General features: G+C 43.2%; 2 protein-coding genes across 2 annotated transcripts in view; both read left to right on the top strand.

Annotated features, from left to right (window-relative positions):
* LOC135220747 (uncharacterized) overlaps positions 1 to 27,895 on the top strand; it is a 671,524-nt gene that overhangs the window by 16,035 nt on the left and 627,594 nt on the right. The window contains exon 2 of the mRNA XM_064258199.1: positions 240 to 321. Coding sequence (XP_064114269.1) covers positions 279 to 321 — 43 coding nt within the window. The 5' untranslated portion in view covers positions 240 to 278. The remainder of the gene's footprint in view (positions 1 to 239; positions 322 to 27,895) is intronic.
* The window catches only part of LOC135221573 (uncharacterized), a 46,259-nt gene continuing 20,355 nt past the window's right edge, over positions 1,992 to 27,895 (top strand). Inside the window, exon 1 of the mRNA XM_064259266.1 lies at positions 1,992 to 2,069. Within this exon, the coding sequence (XP_064115336.1) occupies positions 1,992 to 2,069 (78 nt within the window). The remainder of the gene's footprint in view (positions 2,070 to 27,895) is intronic.

Below are 27,895 nucleotides of genomic sequence, written 5' to 3'. Positions count from 1 at the left end.
ACTCCCAACTACCAGACCAGTAGTTAACTACTAAACCATCTTGTTTGCAAGTTCAATGGCTGTGTCCAGGCTTTGCCATAAGTAATTCCTATTGTAAAGGACCTCAGGTTGTATAGTTTGAAAAAATAATACAATTGACTTTGAAAAGTGGGATTTTTTTCATTATGAGTTCTTTTCTTTAAGGTATAATAGTTTTCAGCATTCTTCAAGGTTTATACAGTATATGTTTTTTTTTTCAGACTACTCACAAGTTTTGCAAGATAACTGACACCACCAGGATGAGTGGAGGTGGATTTACCTTTGGGTCTCAAAATCCTGCGGGTGAGTATTAATTGTACTCTGTGACATTTTTCAAAATGTAAAAAGTATGTACTAGTATAGTAAGTTTTATACATTCAACTTCCCTGGCAAATATATATTTAGCTATAGACTCAGTCGTCCATAGCTAAGTATATATCTGCCAGGTAAGTATGTATAAAACTTTATTGTATCATGACAATATAATTTGTACTGCAAAGGTAGGGTGTAATCTAACAAAGATTTTCCAAAGCTGTTTAATAACCACTACAACTCAGGCTAATAATGCTATTGTTCATGCAATAGACTTTAGGTTAGTTTTCATAAGATTTATGTACTCAGGATATTAGTAGACAGTCCCCGGGTTCTGACGGGTTCGGCTTATGCATTCCTGAAGTTAAGGCGGCTTTCAATATATAATATATATATATATATATATATATATATATATATATATATATATATATATACTATATATATATATATATAATATATATATATATATATATATATATCTATATATATATATATCTATATATATATATATATATATATATATATATATATATATATATATATATATATATATATATATATATATAATATATGTATATATATATATATAGATATATATATATATAATATATATATATATATATATATATATATAATATTATATATATATAATATAGATATTAATATACTATATATATATATAATATATATATATATATATATATATATATATATATATATATAATAATAATAATAATATATATATATATCTATATATATATATATATATATATATATATATAGATATATATATATTATATAATCTATATATATATATATATATATATATATATATATATATATATATATATATATATATATATATATATATATATATATATATATATATATATATATATATATATATATATATATATATATATATATATAGATATATATATATTATATATATATGAATATATATATATATATATATATATATATAATTAATATATATATATATAAATAATATAGATATATATATATATATATATAATATATATATATATATATATATATATACTATATATATATATATATATATATAATATATTTATAATATATTTATTATCATATATATATATATATATATATATATATATATATATATATATATATATATATATCTATATATATATATACAGTAGTACCTCGAGATACGAAAGGCTCAACTTATGAAAAATCCAAGTTACGAAAGCCAATGCAAAAAATGTTACTGCTCTACATACGAAAAGTTTTTAAGATACGAAAGGTTTCTGAAGTCCGAGATTCGCCCCATAAACAATTTTGAAACTCGCGCGGCACGCCGCCATCTTAGTTATAGTAGACTTCCGCCACCATCCTCCTGCTCTCCCATTGGTTCCTGATGCTAGCCAAGCCATGAGATCCTTCTCTCTGATTGTACAGCATCCCTCCCATCATGCATCTTCTATACGTACGTGTTGGCGTCCCTTAGCTCGGGCACTCCATACCTGAAACTTTACCGTACGCAATCGGCATTCGTTCGCTCCAACGATTTCGTTTAGTAACGTAAATTTGTTAGTGATTTCGTTGTAGTACATATTATCGTGTTGTGCGAAGACTGTATATTGTGTAACTTTACGTAAATTAACGTAGTCATGGGTCCCAAGAAAGTTGAAATTCACGGAAAGAAGCGCATGCTCTCTTTGGAGACAAAGATGGAGATTCATAAAGAAGTAAGAAGCTGGTATGCGATTGAGTGTGATCGCAAAGGAATACGGCTGTAATCCGTCGACAATAGGCACCATCCTTAAACAGAAGGATGCCATCAAAGCAAACTACACCTTCGAAGGGCATCACTATTTTGTCCAGCAAGAGGAGCCATGTGTACGACGAGATTTGATTGCTCAGGCCGAAGACGAGGGAGGGGAAGGGACTTCATCGCCAACCCCAGAGTTCAAGTCTTCGCATGGCTGGTTCGAGAAATTTTGTAAACGGACTGGCATCCATTCGGTGGTGCGTCATGAGGAGGCTGCCAGCTCGGACACGAAAGCGGCCGAAGCCTTTAAAAAGACGTTCGACGAGATGATGACCAAGGAAGGCTACAGTTCTCAGCAAGTCTTCAAACTGTGATGAGACTGGCCTTTTTGGTTAAAAAAAATTGCCTCGTCGGACATACATCACGGAGGAAGAGAAGAAGCTACATGGGCATAAGCCTATGAAAGACAGGCTTACGCTCGCACTTTGTTCGAACGCCAGTGGGGGTTGCAAGGTGAAGCCCCTATGGTGTATCACTCCGAGACTCCTCGAGCCTTTCAAGGGCCACAAAGTGTTGAAGGAGAAGCTTCCAGTGATGTGGAGGGCTAATGCAAAAGCCTGGGTAACGAGGCTTTTGTTCATGGAGTGGGTAAATCTGTGTTTCGGCCCGAGACTGTGAAGAGTTTTTTTTTGGAAGAGAAGCGCCTCCCCTGAAATGTCTGTTGGTGTGGACAATGCCTCTCCCCACCCTCCTGGCCTCGAGGAAGATATCCTAGCGGAGTATTCCTTCGTTAAGATTCTTTTTCTTCCGCCCAACACCACCCCTCTCCTCCAGCCATGGACCAGCAAGTGATAGCGAACTTTAAGAAGCTGTACACGAAACATCTTTTCAAGAGGAGGAAACTCTGGCCTGATGCCGTATCCGCCAGAGACTTCGAGGGATTCGATGTGGGCGAAGCTGGTGCTGCAGAGTTAGAAACAATTGACGATCCCAAAACTGTTTTGGAACCAGATCTTGACAAGATCATTGCACTCGGCAAGTCCATGGGGTGGTCGTCGACGAGGACGACATCAACGACCTTCTCGAGGAGCACCAAGAGGAGCTTACGACGGATGACCTGAAGGAGTTGGAGGCCATGCAACATAACGTCGTCGTTCAAGAGGAGTTCTCTAGCAGCGGCGAGGAAGAGGAGGAGGAGCTATGACAACGGCAGAAATTTAGGATATCCTAGGCGCTTTTCATAAAGTTGCAATCGTTTATCGAAAAAAGACACCCGAAAAGGCTCACACAGGTCGTATGCTTGCGCAGCATTCGATGACGTTTGCCTGAGTCGTTTAAGGAACATTGTGAAAAGTAGGCAAGAAGCAATCTTCCTTGGATCGTTATTTTTTAAAGAGGCCTCAGCATTAGCAGGAGTAAGCAAAAAAAAGGAAGAACCAAATGATAAAAAAAAACAGAAAGTTGAAAGCAAAAAGGAAGAACCAAGTGATGGAAAAACAGAACGTTGAAAGCGGTGGATGAAGTTGAAATTCTGTTAAAAAAAAAAAAAAAAAAAAAAAAAAAAACAAAAAAAAAAAGCCTACGTAAAAGTAAAAAAAAAAGTTAAAAAATAAAAAAAAGGAAACATTTCATACAATCAACTTACCTGTCAGATATATACATAGCTAAGACTCCGTCGTCCCCGACAGAAATTCAAATTTCGCGCCACCTGCTACAGGTAGGTTCAGGGTGATCTACCGGGCCTGCCCTGGGCGGCAGGACTAGGAACCATCCCCGTTTTCTATCATATTTCTGTGCGCCGGTGGTATCAACATTGTTGTTATTAACTCCTGACTTAGATTCATTTTTCAACCTTTGATCAACGTTTTTCGGCTTTTGGTGACGTATTTGGCGGGATCGTGTTTTGGCATTCGCTACTGTGGACTGTTTTTTTGGAATAACTCTTTGGATTTTTCTCAGTATGTCTGATTCTAATGTGAGTGTGAGAATGTGTGTGAATGTAGGCTGCAGGGTGAGGATACCGAAAGCTTCGGTTGATCCTCACACTGTATGCTGTAAATGTAGGGGGGTTCAGTGTTCTGCTATTAATACTTGTAAGGAATGCGAGGGATTGAATGCAGAAGAGTGGAAGACTTTGACTTCTTATTTGAAGAAGTTAGAGAGGGATAGAGTTAGACGGCTGAAAGGTGTGAGTTCAAGGCCTATTGAGCCTTTCACGGATAATTCTAATCCAATACTGATGTAGATTCTCCCTATATATCTCATTCTCAGAGTGCTTTTTCGGATTCGGCATCGGAAATCGCCAATCTGAAAGCTACTATTAGAGACATGAAGTCCAAGATGGCTGACTCCAAAGGTAAGGCTAGTGATAGTGAACATTTCAGTGAAGTGAGTTCTTCTCGTGTTGTGGAGGGGGCGTTTGATCGTCCTGCGACGCTCCCAGGCCTAGACCTCTTCCAAGCTCCCATGCCCAGAGGAGAAGGAAAGTCGAAAGCCTTAAGGAGGTCGTGGGGAATCCCCAACGGTCAGACGTCCCTTCAGCTAGCTCTGCTTCATGGCAGGCGGCTCAAGGGCGCTATAGAAAAAGCGTCCTTCGCGAGTGTTTCTCGCCTCCTCCCTCTCCCTCACCTAAACGAGGGTGGAAGGAGTCGAACTTATCGAGACCGCTGAAGCGTCATATGAAGCCCGACATAGATTCGAGCCCAGAGCGCTTCTCAGATGACGCTCCGTTGCTATTAAGAAAGCGAAGGTGGCCGTCAGCGTCACCTGACGCTTGTGCGGAAGTACCCCTTCATTCTTCTTCCCCGAGTGATGACGAAAGGCGCATGCACTAGACGTGGGAGAAGCGTCAAGAAAGATAATTATGGCGGTTCAGGAACAACTGTCATCTCTTGTGGGAGTTTTAGCGCCCCGTCGGAAGGACGTGACGCTTCGATTAAGAAGTCTCGTCCTCTCTCACCTGCTCGAAGCGAGCGTTCAAGACGTTCAGACAGACGTGAAACTGCTAAACGTCTTGCAGAAGCTTCGAGTTCGAGAGCTGAAACGGGGGCTTACGAGAGTTTCGTAAAGCCAGTGAAAACGTAAGACGTCTTTTAGAAGTGAAGCGTCATTCCAAGCGGATCTTAGACGTGACGCTCCGTCCAATATTGTGACGCCGAGTAGGACGCCTTTAGAGAGCGGAGCGTCTTCCCAGGCGCGAAGCGTCATCAAGACGTCAGCAAAGAGACGTCAGCCATGACGCTCGGAGAACGGGAAGCGTCATACAAGGCGTCTTCTAAAGTTCAAGAGAAGCCGGAGCTTGTGACGCCTTCCAAGTCTTTTAAAACGGGAAAAAGGAAAAGAGTATCATTCCCTTAGCCCCTCTTCTATTAGGAGTTTGTCTCCTCCGAGAAGAGGAAAAGTTCAGAAAGGAGAACGGAGACTCAGATATATCCCGAGTTGGAGGAAAACTCGGATGATGAAGATCATGGAAGAGAGGGTTTGTCCAACTATAAGTTTTGACTACCCTGCTTCTTGAGGAGTATGGAGACGAGTTAGACTCCTGCTGCTCCTCCTTCTCCGCGCTCGCTCTTTTCCAGTGCTAGGACGAAGAAGCCCTCGTCTTTTTCTAAAAATGAAACCCACCATCTCGATGAAGCGGGCATTACACGCCTTAGACTCATGGATGAAGTCTAAGAAAGACTTAGTCAGGACAGTCTTTTGCATGCCTCCAGCAAGATTAGCTGGGAAAAGAGGCCATATGGTATAAGACGGGGAGAGAATATGGGTATCGCTCTCCCTTCTACAAACAGAGGCAGATTTTTCGACTTTGGTTGACGCTTCAAGGCGTACAAGTCTCAATTCTGCTCGAATTACATGGAGTATTTCAGAACTGGATCATCTCCTCAAGGGACTCTTTCATGTATTGGAAGTCTTCAACTTCTTAGATTGGTCCCTTGGGTGATGTCCAAGAAAGCCCATGATTTCAGAAGGAATCGAACCTGAAGCCCTGTTATGCATTTTGTCTTGCATTGACAAAGCGGTACAGGATGGATCTTTTGAAGTCTCTTCATTATTTGGAGCAGGTCTTTAAAGAAAAGGACGGTGTATGGTCGCCCCTTCTTAACAAAGGCAGTCTCGCATGCTCAGAGGGCAGCTCTTTACTGTATGCGCCTCTTTCTGACTTTTTGTTCCCTTCTCAGTTAGTGAAGGACGTTGCTCACTCTTTAACTGAGAAGGCGACTCAGGATCTTCTGACGCAGTCAGCTAGGAAGAAGAAACCTGTTTCAGTATCTGACAAGAAAGGACCTAGTACATCAATGCAGCCCTTTCGAGGTGGTCCGACCTCCAGACCTCCCGCAAGAAGGAAGGCTCCGGAGAAGAGAGGTAGGTCTGCCTTTCGTCCCTTTAAAAAGGGGAAAATGAAACATCTCTCCTCCAAGCACCAGTAGGTGCCAGGCTCCTGGGATTCGTGGAGGCCTGGACCACTGGATAGACGCAGACGCGTCTTCATTGAATATCATAAGGAAGGGATATCGTATCCCTTTCCTGAATACTCCTCCCCTAACGTCAATACCAAGGGAACTATCAGCCAAGTACAAGGACCCTGTGCTGAGGGATACTCTTCGATCGATGGTGGAACAAATGGGGGGACAAGAGAGCGATAGAACTAGTACTGGATCAAAAAAAAAAAACTCCCCGGGGTTTTACAATCGCCTTTTTCTAGTGGCGAAAGCCTCGGGAGGCTGGAGACCAGTACTGGACGTCAGCTCTCTGAACAAATTTGTTCAGAAGGAGAAGTTCTCCATGGAGACTTCTGCTTCAGTCCTAGCGTCATTACGACAAGGGAGTATTGGATGGTGGGCTCTAGATCTCCAGGACGCCTCTTTCACGTCCCGATCCACCCTTCATCGAAGAAGTACCTCCTTGGTTTTTTTCATGACGGGGGGGGGGGGAAAGGATCTTTCAGTTCAGAGCCTTGTGTTTCGGCCTGTCCACAGCTCCTCAGGTCTTCACAAGCCTGATGAGGAATGTGGCGAGATTCTTCACCTCAAAGGAGTGAATGTCTCTATGTATCTAGGACGACTGGCTCCATCAGGGCCAGATCGGAGAGACAGTGCTTGGAGGACCTAAAGTTAACTCTGGATTTGACCAAGGCTTGTTGGGATTGCTTGTGAACCTCGAGAAGGTCTCAGCTGACCCCCAGACAAGACCTAGTCTATCTGGGGATTCGGGATGGATTCTCGGGGTTTTCGAGTTTTTCCTTCGCAAGAGAGAAACCGCAAAAGTTTTGCGGATAATCTCTCTCTTTTTAGAGAAGCAACAAACGTCGGCGAGGGAATGGTTGAGCCTTCTGGGGACGCTTTCCTCGCTGGAACAATTCTTCCCTCTAGGAAGACTTCATATACGTCCACTTCAATTCTTCCTCAAGAAGTCTTGGAGCTGGAAAACCGGACAAACTGTCGGACGTTTTTCCCATTCCAGTGGAGATAAAGGCACACCTACAGTGGTGTTGCTACCTCTGGAAGAGAACAAAGGGATCTCTCTAAGAACACAGAACCCAGACCTAGTGTTATTCTCCGACGCGTCGGAGACAGGTTGGGGAGCAACATTAGGCTCAGAGAAGTGTCAGGCACCTGGGAAACAGCACAGGTGTCCTGGCACATAAACTGCAAAGAGCTCTTCGCCGTACATCTGGCCTTAAAGAGCCTAGAACCTCTGGTGTCAAACAAGGTAGTGCAAGTAAACGTGGACAACACCACCGCACTTGCCTACATTCGGAAACAGGGAGGGACGCACTCCTCGTTCCTTTACGAGCTCACGAGAGACCTATTACTTTGGACGTCTCACAGGAACATCTCCCTGCTGACAAGGTTCGTACAGGGAGTAAGGAATGTGAGGGCGGACAGGCTCAGCAGGAGGAACCGGTCATTCATACAGAATGGACCTCTACACGAGGAAGTGTGTCTCGATCTCTGGTCTCTGTGGGGAACTCCTCATGTGGATCTCTTCGCAACATTCATTTCAAAAAAGGCTCCCAGTGTTTTGCTCGGTCGTGGGAAGATCCAAGAGCAATTATGGTAGACGCCTTCCTGCTAAAACTGGTCTCGAGTAGAGTTTATGCTTTTCCCCCATTCAAAATCCTGGGGTTAGTAATGAAAAAGTTTGTGGCGTCAAAAGAGACGAGGATGACTTTAATAAGCCCCTTTGGCCGGCCCAGGAATGGTTCATGGGGGAGGGGTGGTAGAGTGGATCGTAGACTTTCCAAGATCCCTACCAGAAGGAGGATCTTCTCAGACAACCACACTTCAAGAGGTACCATCAAAACCTCCCCGCTCTCGCTCTGACTGCCTTTCGACTATCGAAAGACTTGTCAGAGCGAGAGGCTTTTCTCGCGAAGTGGCAAGCGGCGATCGCGAGAGCACGCAGAACCTCCACTACGAAAGTATACCAGCGAAGTGGGAGGTCTTTAGAAGGTGGTGTAGAGCCAAGAAGTTGTCCTACCTCCTCTATCTATAGCGAAATTGCTGATTTCTTGCTATTCCTGAGAGTAAAATTCTCATCTAGCCGTATCACAATAAAGGGATACAGAAGTATGCTCTCGGCTGTATTCAGGAACAGAGGATTAGATCTGGCAAATACAAAGATCTCCACGATCTCATAAGATCTTTTGAGACTTCAAAGTCTAAGGAACCCAGTACCTCCGAACTGGAACCTGGACGTAGTCCTCAAATATCTGTCTTCGGATAGATTCGAACCTACCTCATCTGGCATCGTTTAGAGACATAACTAGAAAATGCCTATTCCTTTTATCTTTAGCTACGGCAAAAAGAATTAGTGAATTACAAGCTCTGCAGGATAAAGTAGGGGGATTCAAGGGAGACTCGGCTATTTGCTCGTTTAAGACCCTGTTTTTAGCGAAAAAAAACGAGAATCCCACGAATCCCTGGCCTAAGTCATTCGAAGTCAAAGGAATGTCGAGTCTCGTAGGCCAGAGAAGCAGAGAGGTCTCTATGCCCTGTTAGAGCTCTGAAGTTCTACCATTCAGAGAAAGCGTCAGTTGGGAGGCTCTAGACAAGGTCTTTGGTGCGCGGTTAAAAGACCCCACAAGACTGATGTCAAGAATGCTCTGGCGTTCTTTTGTAAGAAACGTCATTACGGACGCTCATAAGGTCTGTCCTGACGAACAGTTACAAACTACTGAGAGTGAAAGCTCATGAAGTAAGAGCGGTTGCGACGTCTCTCGTTTTATAAGAATATGTCGCTTAAAAAACATCATGATACGACATACTGGAGATGCAACTCGTATTTGCATCTCATTCTTGAAAGACGTACGTGTGACGTATGAGAAGTGTTTTTCTCTAGGTCCTATCGTATCGGCAGATACGATTCTGGGTACGGGAGCCGACACCAATCCTTAAATGTATATACTGTTCTTCTTTTTGGATATGGTCGAGAGTCTCTTCGAACAATGGAGGATTTGGCTCGCACGGGCGGCCCGTCTATGTTGTTCAGTAAGAGAATTCTTGTCATATCCAATTAGTTGAGTATAATTTTTTTTTGGGAAAATTATGTATGTGTGCGTAGTGGTTTTGATGTTACGGTTGTTGTGACGAGTTCGGGATAACTCGTAACAATCCTTAGTTCTAAAACATATGGTTAGGATCAGGTGGTCGGGATTGGTTGTGTGCTCCTTCATAAGGTGTATTGTCATATAAGTGGATCAGCACACCCATTGACAAAGTCCTTTAGGCTCTGCCGAGTAAGCGGATAAGACCCCCATCGGCAGACCCACAAGAACTCTTGGCCATAGATCATATATCTCGCTAAAGTTTCTTGAGGTGATGCAGACTACTGGGCAAACACCCACGAAGTCTACCACCTATCAGGTAGGAACCAAGGTTTTTTATTTATACCTACAACATATGTTGTTTACCTGTCTATTCCATATAGTAGCTGTCTCTTACCCCCCTCCACCGAAGGGTGCAATCAGCTATGTATATATCTGACAGGTAAGTTGATTGTATGAAAATGATATTGTTATGTTACAATAAAGTTTCACATACTTACCTGGCAGCTATATACAATTAAAGGCCCACCCAGCCTCCCCGCAGGAGACAGGTGGAAGAGAGAAAATATGATAGAAAACGGGGATGGTTCCTAGTCCTGCCGCCCAGGCAGGCCGGTAGATCACCTGACCTACCTGTAGCGAGTGGCGCGAAATTTGAATTTCTGTCTGGGGGACGACGGAGTCTTAGCTATGTATATATCTGCCAGGTAAGTATGTATGAAACTTTATTGTAACATAACAATATCATATTTTTTTTTACGTAATTTCTAGATTTTTGTAGGTTAAGTAAGTGCTACAGTTTTGTTAAGGTGTTCGTAAATTTTAGTTTTATAGTTTTCCTTAAATTTTTTATGTGTTTTCGTAAAGTTAAGTGTACATACTTACGTACGTTATCTGCCGTTTGTCCTCCTCCTCCTCTGCCGCCACTATCGAGATAGCCTCACTCGAAAGGTAAGCTTCCACATTTTATGTTACAGTAATAATATTCTTGTACACTAATATACACTTTATTTACAGGTTTTTGGATTTTTATTCTTAATTTAGGTATTGAATGGTCCAAATTGTTGTAGTATTTCATTGTTTATAGGTCAATTTAGCTTTATTATGAAATTTAATGGGGTGTTTTTGGAGGGCTTGGAACGGATTAGCCATTTACATGTAAAAATGTGTTCCAAGATAAGGAAAAGGACTTCTTGGTAAGGTAAATCCTGAATGACGCTGATCGAGGAGGTTCAAAACCTAGATGAGCTAGGAAATGAAAATTGAAGAACTACATCAAGATTCCAATTGGGGGCGTTCTTGTGGACCCCTTCTTCGTAGTTTCAAAAGACCTAATCAGGTCATGAAGGTCTTTATCGTCGGAAATGTTCAAGCCTCTGTGTGTGAATACGGCTTGCTAACAATACTGCGGTATCCTTTAGTAGTCGAGACCGCCAGTTTTTTCCCACATTCTTCCTTAAGGAAAAGGAAGAAGTCAGCAATTTGGGTCACAGAGGTACTGGAAGAGGAAACTTTCTTACTCCTACACCAACGTCTGAAAGACATCCCACTTCCACTGGTATACTCGCAAGGTGGAAAGATCTCCTTGCTCTTGCAATTGCTTTTGCAGTTGAAGACGAAAATCCCTTTCGCTCTGATGAGACTTTGGACAGTCTGAAGCCAGTCAGACTGAGAGCGGGGAGGTTTTTGTGATACCTGTCGAAGTGGGGTTGTCTGAGTAAATCCTTCCTTAGTGGAAGCGATCTGGAAGGTCCACTAACCATTCCAGTACCTCTGTGAACATTCTTGGGCAGGCCAGAACGGAGTGATTAGAGTCATTTCTCGCTGAATCGACTCTGCGAACTTCTTTAACGTCTCTCCAGGATCTTGAAGGGAGGAAAATCGTATACGTCCAGACCCTTCCAATCTAGCAGAAGGGCATCGATCGATATTGCCCTTGGATCCAAAATCGGAGAGCAATACAGATCCAGTCTTGCATTCTTCGAGGTGGCGAAGAGGTCTAGATGCGGCCTGCCCCACAACCTCCACAGACTCTGGCATACATCCTGATGAAGTGTCCACTCCGTCGGAAGGACTGCTTCTTTCCTGCTGAGGAGATCTGCTCTTACATTCCTTTCCCCCTGCCACAAATATGGTGAGGAGCCTGACACTCCTTCCTTTTGCCCAAAGCAGAAGGTCTCTTGCTGTCTCGTACAGGGAGAAAGGAATGTGTCCCCCCCTGTTTCCTGATGTATGCCAGAGCTGTGGTGTTGTCCGAGCTGGACCTGAACGATGAGTCTCGGACGTGGGACTCGAAGGCTTTTCAAACCAGCCAAAACAGCCATCAGCTCTTTTCTGTTGATGTGCCAGGACACCTGCTCCCCCCTCGCAGGTGCCTGACACCTCCAACGTTCCCAGAGTGGCCCCCCAACCTGTCTCTGACGTGTCGGAGAACAACACTAGGCTGGGGTTCAGGGATTGCAGAGACAGACCCTGTACAAATCTGTTGGGATCTGCCCACCACACAAGTTTCTCCTTGATCTGCTGAGTCACAGTTAGAGAGAACGTCAAATCCTGAGAACGACGACTCCAGTTCTGATAAAGAAAGATCTGGAGCGGTCTCAGATGTAACCTTCCTAGGAAAACGAATTGCTCCAGCGAGGAGAGCGTCCCCAACAGACTCATCCACTCCCTCGCTGTGCATACATCTTTCCCTAAGAAGGCTGCAACCTTCTCGAAGCCTCGGGCTATATTTTCTGGGACGGAAAAGTCCGAAAACTCCGAGGATCCATCCGAATCCCCAGATTATACACATTCTTGATTGGGGATTACTAATTGGGATTTTTGATAATTGACTAAGAGTCCCAGAGAACTCGTCAAATCCAAGGTCTTCTGAATGTCCTCCAGACAACGTTCCTTCGAGTTGCCCTTATAAGCCAATCGTCCAGATAAAAGGATATCCTCACCCCTTCCAAGTGAAGCCACTGAGCGACATTCCTCAAGATTCCCATGAAACCTGAGGCCCGTCGAGAGGCCAAAGCACAAGGCCCTGAACTGATACACTTTTCCCCTCATCATGAACCTGAGAAACAATTCCTCGAGGAAGGATGGATCGGCACATGGAAGTAAGCGTCCTGTAAGTCCAGGGACACCATCCAGTCCCATGGACGAAGAGCAGCCAACACCGATGACATGGTTTCCATCGCAAACTTCTTTTTCTCCACAAAGAAGTTCAGGGCGCTTACATCCAGAACCGGTCTCCATCCCCCGAGGATTTCGGAACTAGGAAAAGGCGGTTGTAAAAGCCTGCTGACTGAAGATCCGATACCAGTTCTATTGCCTCCTTTTCTAGCATCTGATTACTACGCTAGAAGGAGGGCTTGGTTCATGATGGGTCCTTGTACTTGGCCGTCAACTCCCTTGGAGTGGTCGTTAAGGGAGGTCTGAGGTGAAAGGGATGAGGTAACCCCTTTTTACGATAGAGAGGGTCCAGGTATCCGCACCTCTCTGGGCCCAGATATCTGCAAACCTTAGGAGTCTGGCGCTACCGTTGTCTGAAGGACTTGTCCGCTATTTGGTTGTCTAACCGATTTTGAGAAGGTCTTCCCTCTCCTGCGGGCCGTCGTCCCCTAAAAGAAGAGGGTCTGGAGGAATAACCCCCTCGAAAGGGTTCCTGCATCACTGGTTTCTCCTTTCTGCTCCTAACGGGGAAAGAGGGTCGAGGCTTCCTCGTCGACTGAGCCAGTAGGTCTTGCGTAGCCTTGGCTGAAAGCGAGGTCGAGATATCCTGACACCAATTTCTTGGGGAAGAGCTGAGACGAGAGCTGAGAGAATAAAAGAGAAGACCTCTGTGCGTGCGAGACCGACTTAGTCTTCTTGACTACTCCTGCACCGAACAAAGATGCGATCTCGCTCGCTCCGTCCCTTACGGACTTACCCATACAGGATAGGACGCAGTGTAGGTCTTCGGGAGAAATAGCATCTGGAGTTTGTGTCTTCCTAGCCAAGACTCCCAGAGACCAATCCAAGAAGTTAAAAACTTCTAGAACTGTGATCGAGTTCGTCATGGCCCAAGAAGTCTTTAAAGAGTTAAGTCCTGATCTCCTGGTTGCATCCACCAGCGCTGAGAAGTCCGAGTCGGCCGAAGATGGGAGACCCAGACCCAAGGGCTCTCCTGTCTCGTACCAAAAACCAGTACGCCCAGGACAATTTAGATGGTGAGAAGGCAAACATTGCTTCCCCGCTTCTTCTTTGGAGGCGCCAACCCCAAAAGATCCAAAGCTCCTAAGTGCCTTCTTCATGGATAAAAAGTTGGGTTTTCATCCTGACACAGGAGGATCCTTTCATCTCCTTGGATGTCGAGAACAACAAATGAGGAGACGAGGAGGCGGCAGGGCTGAGGGAATCTCTGAATTCTTGGAGCAGTAACTCCGTAAGCTTCTTATAGAAGAAACCAGCTGCTGTCTTGCTAGACTCTTCGTCAGAGCCATCCTGGTCTTCTTGTAACGGCGACGAGGAGGGTCCTTTGAAGAAGAGGCGGTCTTGTCAGGAGAAGGGCGTCTAAACGATGCATGTCGCCTTACAGGGGAAGCCAAGTCATCAGGAGATCGACAAGCCGAAACCGAAGAGTGTCTATCAGGCATGGAATGTCTGTGGGAAGACTCGCGCTTCGAAGCAGAAGATAACTTGTATGAGGGAGAGTGCCTCTCACCCAAAGAACGTCTCTCAAGACGAGGGCGCCCTTGAGGTTCTTGGCTCCTACCAAGAGGTGAACCGTATCCAGTACAAGGGCGCTTACTGGGCGAGTAGCGCCTGCGAGAATCATGGCGCCTGTCGCGAGGAGAGCGGCTCCCAGGTGACGAGCGCCTAACAGGAGAGAGGCGCCTACGAGGCACTTGGTGCCTATCGGAGGAGAGCGGCTGCCAGGCGAAGAGCGCCTACCAAGCGAATGGCGCCTGCGAGGCTCTTGGCGCCTGTCAGGAGAAGAGCGCCTGGAAGGAGTAGAAGATCGGTGTCTGTCCTGTAAGAGCGTCTGTCCACTGCATGGCGCACACTCGGGGACGAGTGCCTTACAGGGGGGAGAAATGCGTCTGCCAGGAGAAACGGAGCCTGTCGTGTGAAGAGTAGCATCAGCCAAGGAGCGCCTGCCCAGCTGCCTGGCGCCCCCTCCCCTGGGACGAGGAGGAGAGGCAGACCAGGAGAGGGGAGCCTCTCGCCCGACCACCCCTCGCTCAGAAGAAGCCGCAACATCCGGCGAAGAAAGCCTACGTAGAGGAGGAGAGTTACGTCGGACGAAGGGCGTCGAGATTTCTTGACTGGTAGCGAAACGTCCTTCCTTCTATGAGAGCTACTGGCCAAGGAGTCAGCAAGGGCCGAAATCTGAGCTTGGAGCCCGGGGAGAATGCTAGCAGGAGACTCCACAGGATCCTCTTCCGGAGAAAGCAGCGAGGCTGCGCGCGGAGAAGAGCAGTCACGAGATCTCCTGGGCCTCTTCACGTCCATTGAGGGCTCCTCTGGAAAAACTTCTGGGGCTGGAAGCAAACGAGCTGCAGGGCGCCTTCCAAGCTCTCTTCAAAGCATCCGGGGAGTTCCAGCCACGCTTCGGTGAGGGCGAAGTAGACGAGGAGAAGCATTGGCGAAGGATGTCCCTCTTATGATACGGATCCGAGGCAGCCTCCGGGAACGCCACATCAGGATCTGCCGAAGGGACGCCTGACCAGTGGGGGCTCTCCCTAGCCTTCCTGCGGCTGTCGACTTTCCTCCTCCCCTGGATCGGGAGTTTCTGGAAAAGAGGTCTAGGCCATGGAAGCACACGGAGCCGTCAGACGCCCCTCCACAACACTGGGGGCACTGCACAGATCACTATCACTGCCACTCTTACCTTGTTCCAAGGAGCGAATCTTGAGCTCCATGCTGGGAATTGTAGCTTTTCAACGCAGCCGCCTCTGAAGACGTATCCTCGGCTTCGGCACGGGGAGCAGGAGCTGAACAGGGCAAGGAGGTTCTACTTCTACATGAGGGTTAGGATTCAGATTCTAACTCGCTAACGCAAGACCTACTCAAGCTTCTAGAGGAAGCTTTGCGTACCCTATCTCTCTCCAACCTTCCTTAAGTAGGAAGAAAGAGATTCCACTCATCCTCATTCAACCCTCACATTCCCTTACATGGTTAATAAAAGAACACTCATTCCCCCTACCTACATCTCATACAAACAGTGTGAGGGTCCACCGAAGCTTTGTTCGGCAACCTCACCTTACATACATCTACTGAACAAACCCTACACATAACAGGTGTCTTAGCTACAGAATCCAAATCAGGACACAATTAAAGAAAAATCCAGAACAAAATCAAAAACGGTCCACAAACAGCGTATGCCAAGCCAAAAAGATCCAGTATGTTACCAAAAAATCCGTCCAAAAAGATCCAGGCAAGCGAGAGCGAAATTGACTATCCGGAGGAAAAAAAAAAAAAAAACCCACAACAGTTGTTGTCGGTCCCGGCGACAGAGAAAATCTGATTAGAAAACGGGATTGGTTTCATACACCCGCCTCCAGCGGCCGGAAAGGGAGTAGACCCACCTGACTACCTGTCGCGTGTGCCGCGAGATTTGAAATTCTGTCGGGAACGTCGGAGACTAAAGCTAAGTACTATATATCTGACAGGAAAGTTCTTGTACAAAAACAACAATTTGGACCATTCAATACCTAACTTAATATGTGCTACTAATATGTACGGCATAGTACCTGTAAATAAAGTGTCTAGTGTACATGGTATACAAGAAATACTGTATGTACTACGTACGTATGTAGTAAAATGTGGAACCTTACCTTTTGAGTGAGGCTATCTCCGAAAGTGGCGACAGAGGAGGAGGACAAATGGCAGAAAACTTGTACGTACACTCAACTTTACGAAAACACAAAATAAAAAAAAACAAAAAAAAGTCAGGAAACATTAACACTAAACGTTATGAAACACATTAACAAATGGCACAAAACGTTAAGACGACTTTACAAAAAACTTAAAATTAAATTTTTTTTTCTTTTTTTATATACATTTTTTTTTTCTACTTTTTTATACTTTACGTTTTTTACAAAATTTAAATTTCTTCACCACCCAAATGGATGCCAGTCGGTTTACGGAATATATCAAACCACCCCCCCCGAGAAGCCTTGAAGTCTGGGGTTGCTGTCGAAGTCGTTTCTTTTCCGTCATCTTCGGCCTGGGCAATCAAAGCGCCCGAAAATAGCGCTGGCCTTCTGGTAGATTGCCATCTCAGTTATTGTATCGCCAGCGATTTCTTTGTCCTCAATCCATAGAAGAAGCAGCCTCTCCATCTCATCATGCACGTGTCTCCTCTTGTGACAAAATAGTTACCCCTTGGAAGGTGTGCTGCTTTGATGGCTCCTTTCTGCTTAAGGATGGTGCCTATAGTCGATGGATTTTGGCCGTATTCCTTCGATCACACTCAAACCGCATGCCAGCTTCATACTTTTTAATTATCTCCATTTTTTGTCTGCAATAGAAAGCATTCTCTTCTTTCCGTGAACTTCAGCACTTTCTTGGGACCCATGATATACTGTATGTAATTGAGTTATGTAGTAGTATACTAATTAAGCTCTCACACAACACGATAAAGTAGCACAACGAAATCACTAACACAAATTTACGTTAACAAACTAAATCATTTATGTGAATGAACAAATTCCGTGTGCGTACGATAACGCTGGTGCGAAGCAATGGCTGAAGAACGCCTTTACTTAGAGCACGATGGGAGAGATGCTGACCAATAGGAGAGCAGGATCTTACGGCGGTGACTAGCAATGACCTGTGTCGCCCAGTGAAATGTCCCTTTGATACTCATTTCTAAGGTATAAATATTGCTATACATACCAGAGAAAAAGGAGAAACGGTAGTGCCAGAGTATTCTGGCTAGCTCACCTTTTAGTTAAAGGTGTCGGTATGGTATCTAGGGCGAGTGGAAGCCACTACCAGAGGTCCCTTGCCATTTAGTCTCTCTCTCCTTCAAAATCCCCCGCCTCAAAGGAGCCGGACTAAAGCCCGCTACCCGCTACACTACAGCAGCGTCTTTGTTTTCATTCCTTTCGATAGCATTGTCGGCACCACACGCGTTTTTTTACCTGTGCTGTGTTTTCGCCTCAATTACTAATGCCAAATCTGCACTTAAAAAGATATCCTCCAGTTTGGTTCAAGATAGACCAACAGATTCATATTTTCATCTATCCCAAAGGCTTGCGCTAGGCTTAGGCCATCTGAGAGACCTAGATCAGTCTCATGGTTTTTAAATGATGTCCTAAAACTGGCCTCTGAAACCAATAATGACTCATGTTAGTATATAGCTCTCTTGAGGAAAATGTTATTCCTAATAAGCTTGGCCTCAGGAGCTAGAATTTTAGAACTGTCGGCTCTTTCTAGGGAACCAGGTCACATTGAATTTCTTCCCTCAGGAGATCTACGTATTACTTTATCCAGATCGTCAATTTCTAGCCAAAAATGAAGACCCACAAGTAAGGTGGGACCCTTGGAAAATTATTCCACCTCCACAGGACCAGTTCTTATGTCCAGTTAATTCCCTAAAAGCATACTTAAGCCAGAACTACCCTGATATCCTCACGCCCCTTGTTCATTAGGGAAAAAGGTGGTACTATTTCCTTAAAAGGAATTAGGCAACTCATTTTGTATTTTATAAAACAAGCTATCCCAGATTCTTTTCCACGGGCGCGCATTGATGTTAGGGCAGTTGCCACCTCCATCAATTACTTTCAGCATATGAATTTGACGATCTCAAGAAATACAGAGGCTGGAAATCTCCGACAGTATTTAAACGCCACTATTTGAAGTCTTTAGAGGCCCTTAAATCCCAACAGTGGCAGCCAGAAAACACAGTTTCCCCTGACACTGCATAATAAGTAATTACTAAGCCTATATCTCTCTAGTAGCTTTCCCTTCTACCTGCCTCACTAGCACCCTTGCTTAGCTCGGTCGTCACTGTATTCACCTTACCTTGGATGACAATGTGTATATACTGGATTTTTGTAACTTTGTATCTGGGCTTAGTTCCCTTGTTAAATTGATTGTTAGTTACTGTATTTATTGAAATTTGGTTTTTTGTCTTAGTGTAGATAAGTTACTTTAAGGTTCATTAAAACTCAATGTTGATTGGTAAATTTATCATTTTGTTCTATGATTAAGCTTTATATTATAGCTATTAACCCTATTTGTGTTTTGATTTACCTAGTATTAATTTCTATCTGCACTGACCTTTCCAAGCTTGAAGGGGCCAATTCTTTGGCACTATTTCATGGAGCAACACAGGCTGACCCCCAGAAATGGGATTTTGACGGAGGAAAAATCTATTTCTGGGCAATTGACCTGTGTTGCCAGTTGAAATCCCACCCTTTCTCCTTTTTGTTTTATTCCACCCACCCTATTTGGCCCAAGCTTGGGTACTATATTGAGGAATGAAAACAAAGACGCTGACTGTAGTAGTAGCGGGTAGCGGGGCTTTAGTCCGGCTCCTCTGTAGGCGGGGGATTTTGAAGGAGAGAGAGACTAAATGGCAAGGGACCTCTGGTAGTGGCTTCCACTCGCCCCAGATACTATACCGACACCTTTAACCCTCTTACGCTGGAGCAGTAAAAAAAAAAATTGTCTCCCGTGTGCCGGAGGGGTTTCGGAGTGAGCGCAGAAGCGAAAAAAATATTTTTTTCAAAAAATCACAGCGCGCATAGTTTTTCAAGATTAAGAGTTCATTTTTGGCTCCTTTTTTTGTCATTGCCTGAAGTTTAATATGCAACCATCAGAAATGAAAAATATTATCATTATCATATTTAAATAATGCGATATATGATAGCGCAAAAACGAAATTTCATATATAATTGTATTCAAATCGCGCTGTGCGAACAGCGGTTAAAGGTAACAAGTTACTTTTTTTTCGTTGTAATGTACACTAAATTGCAATAATTTTGGCATATAACACATTGTAAAACGATAAAGCAACACAGAGAAAATGTTATCACAAAATAATGCATGAATTCGTACGGACGTAAACAAATATTTTTTTCAAAAATTCACCATAAATCTAAATATTGTCCTAGAGACTTCCAATTTCTTTCAAAATGAAGATAAATGATTGAATATTACTATACTGTAAGAGTATTAGCTTACAATTGCAGTTTTCGACCATATCCGACGAGTTAAAGTTGACCGAATGTCGAATTTTTTTATACATATATTTTTTACATGCAATTATTTTCGGAAATTAGAAAAGCTACAACCTTCAAATATTTTTCGTTTTATTCTACTTGAAACTTGCGCACATTTTCATATATAAACTCTATGAAATGCTAATATGAAAACGGAGCAAATATTCTGAGAATGGGACGTACGTATTTCTGAGATTTTGTGGCGGAGAATCCGCGCGCGGAGGGAAGGAAAGATTTTTTTTTTAATTTCACCATAAATCTAAATATTTTGCTAGAGAGTTTGAATTTGTTTCAAGATGAAGATAAATGACTGAATATTACTAGACTGTAAGAGTTTTAGCTTACAATTGCGTTTTTCGACCATTTCGGTAGAGTCAAAGTTGAACCGAACGTGGTTTTTTTCTATTTATCGTTATTTATATGCAAATATTTCAAAAATGAGAAAAGCTACAACCTTCAATTATTTTTGTTGTATTCTACATGAAATTGCGCACATTTTCATATATAAAACTTTATGTAACGGCTAATTTAAAATGGTGCAAACATTACCACAATCGCACGTATGATTTTTTTTGGAAGAGTTTACCACGCGGACGTAAAGAAAATGTTTATTTTTTCATAAATTCACCATAAATCGAAAATATTGTGCTAGAGACTTCCAATTTGTTGCAAAAATGAAGGTAAATGCTTGAATATTACTAGAATTAAGCGTTTTAGCTTACAATTGCGTTTTTCGACCATTTCGGTAGAGTCAAAGTTGATCGAAGGTTGAAATTTTGGCAATTATCGTTAGTTATATGAAATATCTCAAAACTGATAAAAGCTACAACCATGGGTTATTTTAGTTGTATTGTGCATGAAATTGCACCACATTTCCATATATAAACTATATAACAGCTAATTTTAAAATGGTGCAAACATTACCACAATCGCATGTAGATTTTTTTCAGAAGAGTTACCGCGCGGACGTAAGGAAAAAAGTTTTTCTTTTTCATAAATTCACCCATAAATCAAAATATTGTGCTAGAGACTTCAATTAGTTGCAAAATTAAGGTAAATGATTGAATATTACTAGAATATAAGCGTTTTAGCTTACATTGCGTTTTTTCGACCATTTCGGTAGAGTCAAAGTTGACCGAAGGTTGAAATTTTGGCACTTATTGTTATTTATATGAAAATATCTCAAAACTGATAAAAGCTACAATCATGAGTATTTTATTGTTGTATTCTACATAAAAATGCGCACATTTTCATATATAATACTTCATGTAACGGCTAATTTACAATGGTACAAAAATTATGTCAAGTGACGAAATAATTTCCGAGATGTGTCACAGATACTTTTTAGTGCGGCAAGAAAGAAATTCGCACTTGCGCGCCTGCGTAACGATTGTAAACAAAACAAACACCTTGATCCGTGAACTCCCAGCATCCCCCAAGGCACGTGATTCAAAAGTTTTAGGCTGGTAGGCCTATAGTATTTTTCCGCAAATTTAAAAAAAAAAACTTTTGTAAGTCGACGTAAAATATGTCCAGTCGGCACACGGGAGACAAAAATGTCGACATTTAAAATATGTCCAGTCGGCGTAAGAGGGTTAACACTAAAAGGTGAGCGACCCAGAATACTCTGGCACTACCGTTTCTCTTTTTTTCTCTGGTATGTATAGCAATATTTGTACCTTAGAAATGAGTATCAAAGGGACATTTCACTGGGCGACACAAGGTCATTGCCCAGAAATAGATTTTTCCCTCCGTCAAAATCCCACCCTTTTTTCCTAACTATACAAAGCTGAGGCCCTTTACATATAGGCCCACCTTATGCCACCCTCAATCTGTTCCTGGGTCTAAGCAAAGTGGAATGTTTACGTCCAGTTGGGCAGGACTCCCGACCTTCAGACAAGCAGTTACTGCCTAACTACCTTGTTATTAGAATCTTACAACAGAGTTCCAGCTGGCGCTGAAAGTAATTCCTTATGTAAAGGACCTCAGGTTTGTATAGTTAGGAAAAATACAATTTACTTTCAAAAATTGTGATTTTTTATTGTTGCTAAAGTAATACTTACACTGATGTACTGTATACTTATAAAGTTATTGCTATCACTGGATTTTGGCCAGTCCCATACAACAGGCACTGATGCCCCCCAAATTATTTCAGGATCTGTATTTAGTTTGGTCAGTCCCAGACAACGACCACTAATGCCAACAAAGGGTTTTTGTCAACTCCAGCCACAACTTCAGCTGGTGGTGGGTATAGCTTTGGCTCACTGGGTAGCGCCATCTGCTGCAGTTGCTAGTAGTATAGGAGTGAATGAATATTATGAAAGATGCCATATAGAAATTTGTGAATCTATCAGGAGAAATTTTAACAATGAATCCATGTGAAATCATGTTAGATAAATTAAAGAACAGTAATTGATGATATGAACAGAATTATCAAAACATGATGAAGGAAAATATGAAATTAGAAGGCTTGAAAAGTCCAAGCCTCATAGAGAAACATTAAAAAAATGTATTCTTACACAATATACAAACCCACAGTCCTTTACAGTAGGAATTACTTATGGCAAAGCTGGAACACGGCTGTTAAAATTCTTGAAGGTGGTTAGGCAGTAACTACTGTCTGCCGACTGCCCAGATGTAAACATTCCAGTTTGCATTCAGCCGTCTTCCAAATCATCTTCGGTACCATCCATGGCATTTTTAAAATTATTTTATGAAGCTCTATTTTCACATTCCCCCGTGCTCTTATAACAAAAACACAGCAAATATCAGTGAGGCAGCACGCAAAGCTGCTTGTAACCGTTTCGAACAATTCAGTCATATTAACGATAATTGTGTATGAAAATTATTGTTCATTATAGTACAGACAGTCCCCGGGTTACGGGGGGGGGGCTCCGTTCTTGAGACGTGTCATAAGCTGAAAGTCGTTGTAAGCTGGAACATCGTCAAAAATCCTAAGAAAAATCTTACTTTTAATGCTATGGGTGCATTCAAAACAACTATGTAAACTGCATTCTTATTGCATTTTTCCATCAAAGAAACCTTCAATTATTGATTATTTTGCATTTTTGGTGTCATATTTCTTCTGCCAGATCAGCGTTGTAGGCAACGTAACGCTGGAACATGCATCATAAACCCTGGAAATAATTTCTGATGAATATAATTGAAAAGCAGGAAGTGCAATGTGAAGAATGAGACCTTAAACCACAGAGCAAATGAAATGTCGAGTGCCTGCACGGAACCAATACAGTAAGAGGCACGATTCAATAGCAAAAGCCCTCCACTGGAGCCTGTGCAAGAAACACCAGCTAGCTTGCAGTAATAAGTGGTACGAGCACCAACCTGAAGGAGTGATAGAAAACAATCAGGCAAAGATCTTCCGGGACTATGGTATCAGAACAGATAGGGTGATATTTTGTAAATAGACCAGACATGACGTTGATTGACAAAGCCAAGAAGAAAGTATCATGCATCGATGTCGCAATACTATAAGACACCAGAGTAGATGAGAAAGAAAGCGAAAAAATTGATAAGTATGAAGACCTAAAAAAGGGATTTTGACGTAGGAAAAATCTATTTCTGGTGATTGGCTCGTGTCGCCTATGAAATATCCTTAAGTTCATTATTTCTAGGTAAAATTATCCTAAAATTACCAGAGAAAAATAAAATCAAGAAAATGTCAGTAAAAACTGACTCGCTCACTCTATAAAAGAAGTGTCGGTATGGAAATAGGCGAGTGGGATCACTACCACGAGTCATTTACCATTTAGACCTTCCAACATAATCCCACCTGAGAGAGCTGATACTAAAGGGTGATGCGACCGCTACTACTACTACTACTACTGACGCCAAGCGGAGAGCAGCGCCTCTAGCGGTCATCCTTAATTATTAGCTTGACACGCTAGTTGCATCTTTTTTCACTCGTGTTGTTTTCGCTTTGGATTTATCCTTTTCAACGATGGAACGTGCTGCAATCGCTTCGGCTAAGTTTAGTGCCTCATAAGTAATAATTTTTGGTATTCCAGTCTTCCAGGGACCAGTATTTTCCCTTTTTTAGGTCATATACGGTCTCCCGGTTGACTCGTGGCGGCCTTGAGCCGCCTCGTGTTTGTTAAGATTTCCCGGTCTTCCATACTGGGACATCTTATGCTTATGGGCTCTATTTTACGTTCATCGTTTTATTACATCGTATTAGAGTAGGACACAGCCCATCCCTTTTACCTTTTATCTCTTAGTTTGGTATTTAGGGCTATACTGTGTTTTTCTGGCCCAGCATCCCAGCTCTTGCTCTTCATCGGCTACTGCTGGCTCCGAGTAGTTGACTGTTCTTCGATCAGTTCGCCTCCTCCTGGGCTTCTTTCTCTTTTACTCAAGTGTCTCTTCTATCTTTTACGATTTATTTATTTATTATCAGTGTTATTTAGGGTGTTAGGCTAGCCTAGGTGCCTTGTGCCCAATGTGTTGGTACAGTCTGGTTCACGTGGCCCCTCTGTGTTGTGTTGCTATCGCGTCCTAGGCCACCTACGATCACGTGTCCCCATTAGGCACCTTACCCTCCCCCTTCCCTCCCTCCCATGTGGTAGGGAGGGGTCTGGTGGATCTCCTTGGTTGTCATGACAACCACCGTAGCCTACCTCCCTCTCCCTCCGAGGGGGCCAGAGGAGTCCGTACCAGCTGGGGGCTAGGGTGACCACTTGTCTCGGGTACCGGGTTACCTTGGCGGGTAGTAGTAGGGACGGGGGGGGGGGGGGGGGGGGGGGGGGGGGGGGGGGTAGGCCACCCCCCTCTCTCTCTCGTCCGCCGTGTTCACGCCGTGATTCCCCCCCCTGTTTTCCCCATTCCCAACCCTTCCCCTACCTTAACGGACGGAGCTCCCGCTGAAGCCGGGAGCCCCTTCGGTTATAGGTCCACTGGCTCCCGCCAGCGGGCGGGGTGGGGAAATTACTAGTGGTCTATATTGCTTGCCTACTATATCCTGATTTTCGCTACCGGAGGAGAGCTCGCTCCTTACCGGGCACTCCTCTAGTAGACGGAAAGAGTTATATCTCATTCTATAAGGATATACCCTTACTGATACAATGATTATTGGTTTTATTAGTTTTATTACTATCTCCGTCGTTCTCCGTCGTGGTTTCATGGCCCCTCACCACTCCTGGTTGGAACTTTTTTCCTGTCTCCGGCGTAAGCTGCAGACCCCCCACCAACCACCTATCTAACCACACGTATTGCGGCGGAGACTAGTTTTAATCTAACTTACATGCTCCGGCATGCAGCGGAGTCTATATTAGGCTGTAAGTGTGCACTCTGATACTCATGTATCTCTCCACTTACAGGCTACCAACTGCCAAGATCCAGGTTGTAACGCTGTTTTTGTATGACCCTAGCACCCATGAAGAAGTATATGAGATATGCCAGTGGAAATTGTACCCATAATCATAGGGACGCTAGGTATGATCCCATGTCCCTGCAAAAAGGAACCTGGAAAAATTAGATGCTGAAGTAGCTCCAGGACTCAAGCAGAAGTATGCTCTGGAAACCGCGCACATAGTAAGAAAAGTGATGGATTCCTAAGGAGGCAGGATGTAACCTGGAACCCCCACACTATAAAACCACCATTCAAACATAAAACCACCCATTCAAACAGGATTTATCTGTGATAGACAAAAAGAAAAAGAAAATCTAAAAAAGGGATTTTGACGGAGGAATAATCTATTTCTGGGCAAGGGTTCGTGTCGCCCAGGGAAATAATCCCTTAAGTTCATTATTTCTAGGTAAATAATACTAACATTACCAGAGAAAAATAAAATTAGGGGGATGTCAGAGTAACTGACTCACTCACCCTAAATAAAAAGAGGGTGTCGGTATGTAGCTGGGGCGAGTGAGACCACTACCACGAACCTCTTACCATTTAGAATTCTCCACATCAACTCCCCCTCCTGAGAGAGCCGATACACGGCCGGCGCCGGCAACTACTACTACTCTGCCTACGACGCCGACCACAGTGCTCCTGGTGGCCATCCTTGGAGTTAGAGGCCAATCTTGGGCACAAGGGTGGGAAAAAAGGGGGGGGATTTCACTGGGCGACACGAACCCCTTGCCCAGAAGTAGATTTTTCCTCCGTCAAAATCCCTTTTCTGGGCTCAGTTCGTGTCGCTTTGTGAAATAGTACCCAGAGAATTAGCACAAGATTGGAAAGAAAATTAAAATATAAAGAGGGTCTCAATGAAACGAAAATAAAGAAATAAATTTAATCTAGTTAAAACTTACAAGTTATCATACTTAATGTTAACTTAATCTACTGAATCCAACTTATCATATAATTGGACTTAAAATTAGCCTTAAACTAACTTATGATAACTTAGAACTAGATTTTTGTAATTATATAGTAGTGAGGTTCATACAAATCAAGAAGGAACACTCATTAACACTTAAATCATAAGACATACATTAAATATTACAAGTATAACTTGGTGTGTTTCCCTAGCATAAAAATAAGGGAAACAACACCGATTAGCAACAGTCACTAATCAATATTTACAGTTGTTAGTGCCCCTAGCAAAAAAATAAGGGGCACGTCACCATAGATAGCCTTTAGGCAGCTAAGGCTGAGGAACCCAAATGAACATGACGGTAAGGTTAGGTGCATTGTTAGTGAGGCAGGCAGAAAGGAGATCTGGATCTTCTACTACAACTACTGTGCAGTGTCAGGAGAAACAATGTTTCCCGCTGCCACTGCCGGAAATTTAAGAGATTCCAAGGACTTTAAATAATGACGTCTAAAAAACTGTCAGCGATTTCCAGCCCCGTGTACTTCTTTAAGTCATCGAAATTCATATGCTGGAAATAATTAATAGATGGTGGCTACTGCCCTGATGTCATGGGCTTTAGGGAATGACTCAGGATTAGCTTGTTTGATAATGTATAGGATTTGTTGTCTAATCCCTTTTAATGAAATAGTACCACCTTTTTCCCTCATAAAGGGGGCCTGAGGATCTGGAAGATGTCCTGGACAGATGAGCTCTTAAGGTCGTCACCGGACAAAGAGAAGGGTCTTGTGGAAGAGAGAGGACCTTCCAAGGGGCCCATCTCATTAAGGGATCCTCATTCTTTGCCAGAAAAACTACGATCTGGAGATAGTAAAGACTTCTCCTGAGGGGAGGAATTCTACATGTCCAGCATCTCTGGAAAGGGCTGACAGTTCAGATATTCTGGCTCCTGAGGCCAAGCTTAGCAAGAATAATGTTTTCCTTAATAACATGAGATAATTACATGAAATGTTGTCAGTATCTGAAGCCAGTTTGAGAACGTCATTTAGAACCATGAACCGAACTAGGCCTTTCTGAAGGTCTGAGCCTAGAGCAGGCTTTAGGGATAGACTTAAAGTAGGAGTCTGTTAAGTCAATCTTAAAGCCAAACTGGAAGATTTTCTTTAAAGCTGACTTATTAGTGGTAATAGTACTAGCTGCTAAACCTTTTTCAAACAGGGATCTGAAGAAGGATATAGCTAGATTAACTGTCATGGTTCGAGTGTTTGTTTCCTTCAGGAAATTTGCCATTTCTTTACAGTAGCATCATACTGACGTAAAGTTGATTCCCTCTTATCTGATTCTAAGAAAAGGAGGATATTCTGGGGATCGATATTTGCATCTCTCTTAGCCGCAAACTTCATGAAGTCCATAAAGTTAGGGTTTTGAGATTCCTGAGGAAGCGAACACAGTCCTCATTTGTACTGACTGAGATAGCCTGGGATTGGGAATCCGTCGAGGTCGGAGACCCAATCTAGGAGGAGAGGATACCAGTTGCTCTTGGGCCAATCCGGGGCTACTAGAGCTACTTGTCCCTTGAACGTCCTAAAGTTTTGCTCAGGACTTTCAATAGAAGATTCACTGGAGGAAAGAAGTAAACCTTCCTCCACTGATTCCAATCTATGGACATTGCATCTATGGCATAAGCCAGAGGGTCCAGTATGGGGGCCACATAGCAAGGAAGCTTGTGGTTCACTTGAGATGCGAAAAGATCTACTTGGAGACCTGGGACCCTCTGGCATATCCA

Source organism: Macrobrachium nipponense, chromosome 2 (genome assembly GCF_015104395.2).
Source record: "Macrobrachium nipponense isolate FS-2020 chromosome 2, ASM1510439v2, whole genome shotgun sequence".
Classification (NCBI taxonomy): domain Eukaryota; kingdom Metazoa; phylum Arthropoda; class Malacostraca; order Decapoda; family Palaemonidae; genus Macrobrachium; species Macrobrachium nipponense.
Note: the sequence above shows the minus strand (reverse complement) of the source record. Positions and strands in the feature narration are given on the sequence as shown.